At 42.3% G+C, this 11,291-nt stretch overlaps 1 protein-coding gene across 1 annotated transcript; it reads right to left on the bottom strand.

Moving 5' to 3' along the window:
- Window positions 1–2,151: 2,151 nt before the first annotated feature.
- ZCCHC10 (zinc finger, CCHC domain containing 10) lies at window positions 2,152–9,585 on the bottom strand. Its single transcript, XM_010161644.1, has 4 exons — window positions 9,578–9,585; window positions 8,861–9,022; window positions 5,825–5,866; window positions 2,152–2,416 (listed from the first exon to the last, which is right to left on the bottom strand). Exons 1-4 carry the CDS (start codon window positions 9,583–9,585, stop codon window positions 2,152–2,154), a joined length of 477 nt encoding a protein of 158 aa, XP_010159946.1.
- Between the last annotated feature and the right edge of the window lie 1,706 nt (window positions 9,586–11,291).

The following is an 11,291-nucleotide window of genomic DNA, read 5'->3' as shown; positions in this document are numbered from 1 at the left end:
CTGTCTTCCCAGCGCAGGCAGGGGCTCAGCCAGCCCAAGGAAAGCAGAGCTCCGTCACATGTAACAGGGACTTGGGAAGACAAACGCCATCACCCCGAACGTCCCCCCTTCTCCCCTCCAGCTCTATATGCAGAGTGTGACATCATTTGGGATGGAACATCCCTTTGGTCAGTTGGGGTCAGCTGTCCCAGCTGTCTCCCCTCCAAACCCATTGTGCTCCCCCACCTCCTTGCTGCTGGGGTGGATGAGGAGCAGCAAAGGCCTTGACGCTGTGTCAGCACTGCTCAGCAACAACTACAACACCCCTGTGTTATCAACTCTGTTCCCCGCACAAACCCAACCCAGAGCCCTACACCAGCTACTGGGAAGAAACTGAACTCTATGCCAGCCCAAACCAGCACACAAGCTCACCACCACACCAGCATGCCTGGCTGGAACTGCTGAGATGGCCCTAAGCCCTGCGCTAGAAGCCATCCTGTATTCCAAAGGGCTACCGTATCCCTTACATTTGGATCTGCCGTAAGCACAAAGTTAGCAACTGCTGTTTAATAATTTATTATCTTTTCCCATTGAATGGCACATTCACTCAAGACAAACAATTTTCTGGTAACTTTATTTACAGCCTGCAGAGTGTTCTGTGAGACACGGTAATGATTACAGACCAAAACACACAACTTACAAGTTCAAACATTTAAATAAGCACAGTTTATTCAAAAGTCATTCTACACACTACTCCTTCCATAAAAATATAAAAAATAGTTTAGTTACTCTATTTTACCTAACCCAAGATATTTAGGAGTTCTTCCACACCACACCCGCTCGCCAAAAAAGGGCACTCCAACGAGATTTAGGAGACTGCATCACAAACAAAAACACTGAGCCAACTGCTTCGATTCACCAAAAGAACAAGTAACCTGCAATTTGCAACCAGCAATAATTGTTCTGCAGTACGTTCCCACTTTCCTTTTGTTGGGTCTGGAGTTTTTTTTTTTTTTGCACTAACTTGCTTCTCCCACACCAGATTTGCACAGAAACGTACACACTATAACATGAAGATAATGATTTTCCTGCAGACTACAATGCTGGTCACCACGTGCCCACCAACAGAGACTGGTAATCTTGCATCATACAACTATTTTTTGCAAAAATACCAAAAGGGAAACGCTTTCCTTTGGGACCTCTACTGAAAGGTGACTCCTTCTGACTGAACATCCAGTGAAAATAGCCTCTTTCCTATGCCCTTGAAAATAGTGCCCATTTGCTACTATTTCTCTGGTTTTACTGACCGTATTCTCTATGGAAAGCTAACGGAGTTCTGAAAAACACCTACCCGAGCCCTTCTCTCGCTAGGATACATTTAATTTACAAAAAAAGGCACAAAGATGAAACTCCTAAGCAGCATCAGTTGTAGTTCTTCCACTGCGCAGCGCTCCTCTTTCTTACAGACTGCTGCGAGTGACGCTGTGTCTCAAAACACTACAAACGCGTGAACTAAGGGAACGGGCAAGATGCAAAGGCTGAAGCCTCTGTACTGTACAAGCAGCATACTGATCATTAACAAACGAACACTAGCTAAAGTCGTATGTTGCAGTTAAGACTTGACCTGGAAGCATCAGGAAAAGCCGTCAGGAATAAAAGCTCAGCAGCACAGAACACATCCGTCACCAGCAAGGTGGAAGGCCCTCTGTGTGCAACACTCTGCATTCGGCGTCAACAATGACAGTGCTCTGCAGCCAGCAGCGTGAAACTTTTGCCTCTAATAGCTCAGAGGGTTTTATAAATGTAAGTGAGGCTGTCAAACAGAGTAGTAGTAGCATCTGATGCACAGCATTATCTACCATAAAAAGCTTTTGCCTTCCAGCATGTAAACATCCAGGTTCCTGGACCTTAGCTCATATAAACAAATCTGATGATAGATTTTTGAACTAAAAAAAGTAAGATTTTCCATAAAAGGATAAACCACAAAAATACTCTTTCAGTAAGTCTCACGTGCCATTTAATACCTTTCATGTCCTACGAACAACTATGCAAAACATTTAGAAAGTCTGAGCAGTAGAAACATTGACCGTTTAACTGTCTGGCAACCTCGCGCTCAAAGGATCCTTGAAGAGCGCCACCATTCGTAAAACAACAGTTCTACACCGGTCCACACTATTTCTTCTTCTTCTTCTTTGGCGGCTCATCATCGGAGCTACTGTCTGTGCTGCTGCTGCTACTGCTGGAGGAGCTAGAATCTGACTCAAACTCCGAAGAAGAAGAACTACTCGAGGATGGAGAAGATGAGGAAGTAGAGGAGCTCTCATCACTGTCACTGTCATCATCGGAAGACGAGGTAGAAGAATCTTCACTGTCAGATGAGGAATCGCTAGCCGAACTGTCACTGCTACTGCTGCTGGAACTGGTCACGCTCTTAGATCTGAGGGAGAACAAAGCCACAGATAAGAGCAGGCCTGCTAGCGACAGCGTTCATTACGCTGTTCTTTGTACCGTGCTGTAAACCAAAGATCAATTATTTGGTCTGAAAACTTCCAGGCCTGCAGTCTCAATACTAATTCCCATCCCTGTCCGTCCCCTTTCCAACTCTGAACGAATACATTCTGGCCATCTGAGCCACGGCACTGACACCAGGCACATGAGGCAAGACAAAACATGCCTAAAAAAGAGGTTAAGCTTGAAAGCCGGAGGGATCTTGCTCATAGTAAGAAAAAGCATCTTGACTGGGCTAAATAAAAGAACAGGGCTGCAGGAGAAGCACGAGTGTCCTGCACTCCTCAAGCCTTGGGGAAAAATTAACAAAGATTGGCACGCAGTGAAATTTTGGCAGTGCAAGAGTCACTGGAAGTTTCATCAGTGATTGCACAAATGTTACAACTGTACTCAGTGGAAATTGTTCTTAGATTACTCCTGGCAAAAGAATCCAGATTACCTGCCACTACAGGCTACTTATGTTTAAAGGGTGGAGGAAAAGGGGTGGAAACAGTCCAAGATAAAGACAGAATTATGAACACAGCAAAGTGGATTTTTGTATCTCTGGGTTTTTTTTTTCCTCCCCTCATTTCTAGCCCTTACTGTCATGCTCAAGATCGAGGTCTCTGATTAAGGCAACATGAATTCCAATTAATTAAATTCTCCAATAGATCTTTCTCCAAAGCGTACTAATTCACCCCCGCTGCCCTCCAAATCAGCCAAACAGCATGCAAAAATGCTAGCTACAATAATTTTCTAACAGAAAGAAGATTCTGCTTTAATGTAGTAGTTTTTATCAGAGGGTTTGGTTAAATACAACAACTCAGGAAATGCCAATGTTAAGGCTATTAGAGAAAGCGTAATGTTTTTTTACCCTATCAGCCATGGTCACATCAGCTGACACCTCTGGATGTGTGTATTAAGCTATGAACCACTGAAGTTTTTAAAATACATCTGCAATCTGTTATCTCTGTGCATGCAGACACAATGGCTATTTATAGACACCTCCATAAGGGCTGGTTAAATACAGACTTAAGATGAGTTTTTCACCAACCAGGAGGAGAGCAAAAAGAAAATGGAACAAGTAGGTTAAACGGTTTCATTAGATGTGCAGACCCATTTATGTGGATGAGAATCAGTCAGAGGATCCCCTGCATTGCTCTGACTGAAATTTCTTCTCCTAATCACCCTCCACAGAAGCAGTATTTATATTTATATTTAGACATCTAATATTTAGGTTGTAATCTAAAAACGACTCACAGAACCATCAGAATATAACTCTTCACACCACTGCTCCTAGAGGCAAGCAATAGCTAGATCTAGAGAGGAGAGTCAAGCTCGTTTTCAGGCGAGGCAATACGCGGTAGGTCGAGGAGGATGGGAGCAAGTAAAATTCACTGCTTCACCTTGTCCTAGTTAGGTCAAGTGACAACCCCGATGCTGTAGACTGGTAGAACTAAGATTTTGGGGTCTACTACCCCACTGTAAAAGGACAAAGTCTCTCTAGCAGAGAAACAGTCACCCTCCTCAAAAGAAGTGCACAAATGTTAACATCTTGCACAATTCCACACCAATTGTGGAACAACCGCCGTATTTTGTAACATCATGCTACCACCCTTCGCTGAGACTTTCTGTCCCAGTGCTATGTACATCATCCAACCACCCCGGGTGTTCAGGTGATCCTGAACACGCTACTTAAATCAAAGCTACCGTTTGGGGCACGATCGCAGCCTGGAGAAGCAAGTGACTTAAGACATGATTCTGCCCTTCAGGCAGGTGGATTTGTGTGGGATCCAAGCGTGAAGTGGGCTTTCAGTAACCCAAGTATGCCGTATGGGAACGCTGAAGCCAACACACACCCGGAAGACAGCTCTGTGTCACCTCAGGTCACAAGATCGTACAACAGCTGGTTTGCCTGTTCCTGTTTTTCTGGTTCAGCCTGTAGCTTACTTATTACTGTTTATAGCAAAACAAACACACTGTGTAAAAGGTTAGTGCTGCTACTGCCTTTTTATGTTTCATCTGGAACTTACATATTCAATGGTAACCCTTTGCTGCATTTTCTGCATTTCGTTCTTCCTGTATCATAACACAAATAGCAAACTCTCTGGAAAGGAATTTCTATTTATGGATTTGGTGCTTGCATTAAACCAGAGTAACAATTCAAACCTCAGAGGTTTAAGATTTGGGGGAAAAAGAAAAAAAACCACCAAACCAGATCCTCCCTCAAATCCTTCTGCTCTTTTCATTTTTGCATTGGTTTAGAGCTCAGATACTCTGGAAATCATTATGCCAAGTAGAAGACTGCAGCATATGAGGAAGCTGAGGCAGGAAGAGGTCTGAACTACATTATTTAGGAATCAGTTCATTTATGATCTCACTAGTCCTGAGTAACTCCAACAATAAATGGGTGAGAAAGGAGCCTTTGATACAGCATGTTCTGATAGTACAACTAAGATCCTCACCAAGAATCACTCCAACAAAGCCACATTCCACACGACAGCCTAAAGTAAAGGTGTTTGAAAAAACTGCTGTGGCTTATGGAATGAGCGCAGAAGGCCTAGTCTTTCCAAATCTTCCAAAAATCACTTTTAAAAGACCAGATTTAGACAGTGAACCAAATGCAAAGAGATAATGAGGCCATTACTGTACAGACAGCCCCACAAGTAAAACTCCGGGCATAGTCAGCAGGAGTACTGCAGCCAGGGCTCTAGCTGGTCCTGAAAGTGTTCTGCTAACAGAAACAGAAACACATTCCCAAGCAAACATTACTGCAAAGTAGAAAAAGTCGAGAGACAGTTTTTGGCTCAAATTAGTACTTGGGTGGGTGGGTAGGGGGTATTTCATTAATTTTGTTTTGATCTGGTAGTGGGGTGGGTTTTGGTTTGGGGTTTTATTTTTTTTAGATGCGTTATTTCTTTCTCTAGACAAATCTTCAGAGAGAGACAGCTGCTACAAAAAGGGAATGCAAACAACAAAAGGAGGAGCAGGATGTGTAGGTGGAGTGATCACAGACTAGAAAACAGTATGGCATTCTTGCACAACTGTTTGAAATATACTCAATGAACTTTGAGGCAGAAATAGGAAGATTTTTATTATTAAAAGCAAGATCATGTAAAGATAGGACAATCAGTGAGGAGAAAAGCAGAGGACAAAGAATTTAGAGGTTTTGGACAAGGAGGAGTAGAAATTCTCTAAATGTCTGTTACACAAGTGCCTGTAACAGGCTAAAGGCAGTAAAACTGCAACTGTACTTGCACCACTGAGTACCCCTCAGCCCTTCCAAACTGCCTGCTGCAGTACCCAGTGCAAGATCACCCACCGAAACCACTGCACAACGTCACCCTTCCCCACGTACCTTTTCTTCTTTGTCTTCTTTTCTGCAGTACTTTCTCCAGAGCTAGTTAAGGGAGGGAAAAACAATGGCTTTGATTAATGCCGTGGGAGAATTAAATAAATAGCAGCCCAGTGAAGCAGAGTTTAGTATTAGAAAACCGGTACCCCAGCAGCAGAGCTGCACCACCCAAAGTTCATTTGGCATCTACTTTCAGTCACAATTCAAACCAGAAAAACAGTAATACCTACAAATCAGGAAAGGGAAAATAAAAAAAGCAGCAATTCACTCGCTCTGTTAAGCGTGCTCTTCTTTACTCTTCATATTATACACTTTGGGAGGGGAAAGGCATAGGAGAAAAGGATGCACAAGTGTTCTGTATCACCATATTTAGCAATAACTGAATTGATTGGAACAAAGGGTAAAACACAGCACTAGTCTGTAGCTTTCACCATGCATTTCTTGCAAGTGAAGAAAAAGCAATCTGTTCATATTGATTTCCAGTGATTTGTCTTTCAGGATCCCATGTATCCATATCCTCACAGAAAGTTTTAGTGGCAATGACACAGGAGAAAGTTTCTTTTAACAAAACTCTAAGGGATTTCTCTTTTTTTTTTAAAGAAAATGGAACTTTCAGAGAATGTACCAGTCACATGCTCTTCTCAATGCACTGCAGATATGCAGCACGTAATTCAACCTGGAATGTACGTGTGTAATGGTTAAAGCAGTCCCCCACCATACACTTACAACATGCTTAATGAGCCACTGACAGATGAGGGAGTTGCACATTCTGTCATGAACCACAACACTTTTTCCTCAACTGAAAGCTACTATTGGAAGCCATCTTAAACACACAGAAATGAAAGTGAAAACTGCAAATACAGTTCATTTAGAAATCAGACAGCAGTATGTGTTGATAAAGACTCCAGAAAAGGGTTAAAGGAAGAAAGCATTAGGTGTAACCTCTGCTGTATACCAATGAATGCACTCCAGGCCATTTGTATGTCAGAAAAATGAGGGGTTTTGGTACTTTCACATGTACAGTGTGAAAATATTATAATTACACAGAAGAGCTTTCCACACTCCCCACAAACTCCTGTGGACAAGAGGAAGATTGATCGATTTTCACATTTTGAACCCAATTACAATCCCTCCTGTATTGCTGAATGTAGTTAATATTTCTCTTGTTGAGGCCTTACGCCCTTACTGAGGTAACCAGGCGTTTCAGGGGTAAGAGAAGCCACTGCCAGTAAACAGAATGAGATCCCATAGCACCTTTCAGAAGAAGCACCTAATTCAGCATGCGAGGAACCCGGACTACCCTGGCACAGGTCTATGCCTCCCCCTAGTGTTTAATGTATGGGTAGGTATAGGGGCTCAGCACCCTATGGAACCGCAGAGCTGCCAGGGGTCAATCCCCTGCGGAGCATGCAGAGCTCATTCCTGACCCTTGGTAGTTTCTCCTGTGGCACACGCTGTCTACAGAACTGTAAATTAAGACTCGGACACTGCAGTTTGATTCAATACAGTAACATCACTAAGGAATAAGCATTTTCTCACCTTTCCTCCCTTACCAACACCTATTCTAAGATGGGCAAGCAGTTTGTCCACCAGAATCGTGGTGTCAACACCAGGCAAATAGAAGGTTCCTGGAACAACTGCTGAAATGAGTTAATGCTGAAAAATCTTGCATGTCATTGTCAAAAAGTAAATATTAACCTTATTAGCCTATGTTTGCCTTCTGGTTAATGATTCATTACTAGATCTTTAAAGCTGATGATGCACATACTCTGAAGCAGACCCAACTTCTCTGCAGACAAGAAATGACCTTCCAGAACAAACTATGCAAAAAGTAGAAGTGTGACCAAGGCAGTTGTTCTTTGCGTGAAGAATAAGCTTCACTCTGGAAGGTGTAACACTGGCACCTATGGAGCTGATCTCTCATAGCACAGTTAAGGAGCTTCAGAGAGTTTAGGATTAGATAACCAGTATGAATCCAGCCCAATTTAACCAGGATTACAAACTGTTCCCATCTACGGATTAGTCTTCCTTTGACGAGATGACTTCACACCACATACCCCTCACACTGTTAGGCTTACAGCCCAAAAAACTCCATCCATGGCAGATATTGGACAGTCCTGGAACTCCTATATCAAATGATTAATGTGCAGGATTCAGTAGAAATCGGGCAGCAAAGAAACAAGGAAATTAGCTGAGTCTTAAACTCAGTTTTTACACTGAGACACTCATGAACAGGAATTTCATGGAAAACTGCTGGGCTACGTTATTTTTCCTTTGTCACCTGGAGTCTCTTGTTGAAACAATTACTAAACTTGGGGGAGGCACTAAAGGCCTCTCACAGAGCAAAGTGGGACAGGAATCGCATTACACAAACACGGAGTTTTGCTTAGATTTTTCTGTTTAGCCACAGGTACCTTTCACTTTCTCAGATGTCAAAAAGGGAAGTAATTACACAGTTCAGCAAGATATTTTTACTTTATGCCTGAAAGTTCAAACCACCTGGCAGTCCAGGTCTCATTCAACCATTTCAGCTCATAAGGAGCAACATGCAGGAGCTGTGCTGGCACAGATCCCTGTCCAGTAGGACCCTGACCATCAGGATTTAAGCACAGACTAACAACAAACGTAACCAGGAGTGAAAGTATTGCTGCTCTGTTATAAATACATTTGCAGTCTCCACACCAACCTGCTCATACTAGCACATCAACCCATGAAACCAAGTAAAGAAATTCAGGAAACAGTATTCCATCACCAAAAAAAGCTCCAACTATTTTAACTTCAGCTTAGTGCACTGGTTTATTTCAGGAATGACAAAGGAAGTTTCAAGTGTGTTTCAGCTGAGCAGGTGGTGATGAACAACACATGAATTTTGTGGGACCCGACTGTACATGTTCCACCTGACATACAAACGACCTTGATGCTGAACAAGCATCAGCAAGGGAAGATGACAGAAAATGCTCTAGGACACCGTCATTCCCACCCACATCCAAAATTACCTCTTCATTAATAAACCAAACATTTTCATTCTGCCAATCTTACCTTTGTTGCAGTAATAGTTGCTTCTCTTTCTCTTTAAGAATTTTCGCTAATTGAGCTGTCCTCGAAGGTCTGTGCAGGTATTTTCTCTTCCCTGTACATTCATACGTCCAATGTCCAAACTCTAAACATTTTTGACATCTTACATGCTGCTTGTTTGCCTCCCTACAAAAATGCAGAATTGCTTAAGTGACTGATCCCTAGTCTCATTTACCTAGTGAAAAAAATGCTGGTTTTTGTAATCACACAGATTCTTAACAGCGTATGTAGTTATGATTAAACCAGATATCCATGGGTGCTTCAGCTAATACATCTTAAATCAGGACAAGAACAGTAACAGAATTTAGGCAAACACATCTCTAGAAAAACTCTCGTATCAACTATTTATGAAAGAGAACAAAGACTTATCCTCTATTCCAGAGTTTCAGCTTAAGTCGTCTTCTGCTGAAGTAGCAAATAATGAAGTGCTGGTCAGCCTACCCTGCAGCCTCCTCTCACCCTTATATCCCATGACATCCCACCCCCTTCAGATATTGTAAACGTTTTCAGCATTTTGATAAACACTGCTCAAACCATTCTGTTAGTGAGCAAAGATTAATCCCATCAACAAAATCCCATTTTGATCAACCTAATTAGCACAGCTTTTAGTATTATAGGATAGAATTGCACAACAGATATTGGGAATGACTACACTGCATACAATTCGTTACTGTCCAGTACCTGCGCATGGTTCTACCTTGCTTCAGGTAACTGAAATTATGGGTTAGAGCACTGTTCATAAAAAGCAGGCAGCTTCATTTCCAAATCCTAGAGTTTAGCACAAGTTAACCAAAGTGCCAAATTCTCACAGCTAGCCTCCATAAACCAGAGATGATCTTAGCTGTAGCTTATTTGAATTTACTGAGATCCACTACAGGCTGACAGAAGTTTATCATAAGGTAAATCAGATTTGTGCAGTGTAAGTCAAGCAAGACCTCACCTACTACTCCGTACCATCTGAGGTGGTTAGGGAGCATTTTATGTGCACATTTCAGTCTTCATACTGTGGTAAGGCTCTTTCATCATTTTTAGAAGCCAGGTGAGGGAGAAAACTCACGTTTTCATATTCTAGCTCTTCGGTTTGCTGTTCTCTCACAGACACCCTCCTCCTTTACAAAAAAGGAAACCCTTACAACCCTCTCAAGTAACTCACTCAAGGTCAGCATCACAAATCAGTTTTAGAGCCAGGACTGAAATCAGGACTTTGTTGCTCCCACACAGCTCACTGCATCTCTGTAACTTATTTCCACCTTCTATTATTTTTTTCCCCAATACCGACACACTCATTTCTCAAGTCCAGCCCATCTGAGCTATCCAAAACTAACAGCTCTGGCTTTACTTGGAGGAGGCTCCTACACCGTTCATTTAGTATAGAGAGACCATAAAATGACAAACCAGTAGGGAGCATTTTTCTCTCAAAAATGAGAGCTGCTTTTCAAGGCAAGGTATGAAGCAGCTCCCTTCAACTCTAGCCATCACTTTTTGTGACAGCTCTACTTATCTTGAAGGGAATCTTGTTCTGAACATCCATTACTTTTTCAGTGCAAAGAGTACTGGGCTTCATAATCTACCCTCAGAAATACTAATGTAAATCAGCACTAGAAAACTCATTAAGCTTGCAACCTACACTGCACTGTTACCTCAGACTTGAGCAGGAAGCAGTACATCTAGGAATCAACAAAAAACCCACAGCATTTTTGAATGGTCCACTTTGTCTTGCCTTGGACTTTGGGCTCTGCCATGAGAAGTACCTATGGGCAGCGTGACCACACTTCCTCCCCTTCATCAATACAGGAACCCAAAAGAGTGAGTGAATGTTTCTAGCCCAGACCTGTCTCCACAGGTAAAGGATGGAAGTTTAACACAACAGTGACATAATTCAGTAATGCCAGGGGTTTAGTACTATCCACACGACCAGGGCAGACAATTCCATGCAAGCTAACATGGTAAGATCAAGGCCTAAAAGCAATACAAGTGATTACCAGGAAACCAGACCAAAATAGCTCAACAACTACAGACCTAGAAATACTGTATCAGCACTAACAGGTTTTAACACTAATGAAGAGCACAAGACTGAAATAAACTTTTAGCAGGGATAGCTTTTAACAGCCTAGAAGCAAAGGCTGGCTGATGTGTAATGCAGCCTATACCCACCAAGCACACAGAGCCGTAACAGGAGAGGTAAGAAACCACTCCTTGACTCATAACAAAACAGCAACTTTTGAGAACAAATATCCTGTGAAAAGTTTGAAACACCAAGTTACTTTTAATTGGAAAACAGGAAAGAAATTATACTGAACAATAAAAAAGGAAAGAGAACAAACACAGAAATCATCCACGTTCTATGTAACTCATGATCAGACAAAAACCCCTAACGCTCCAAATGTTGAAACAT

This window comes from Eurypyga helias, unplaced genomic scaffold, assembly GCF_000690775.1.
Source record: "Eurypyga helias isolate BGI_N326 unplaced genomic scaffold, ASM69077v1 scaffold26861, whole genome shotgun sequence".
In the NCBI taxonomy this organism is placed as follows: domain Eukaryota; kingdom Metazoa; phylum Chordata; class Aves; order Eurypygiformes; family Eurypygidae; genus Eurypyga; species Eurypyga helias.
The sequence above is the reverse complement of the archived record's forward strand: the minus strand, read 5'-3'. Positions and strand labels throughout refer to the sequence as shown.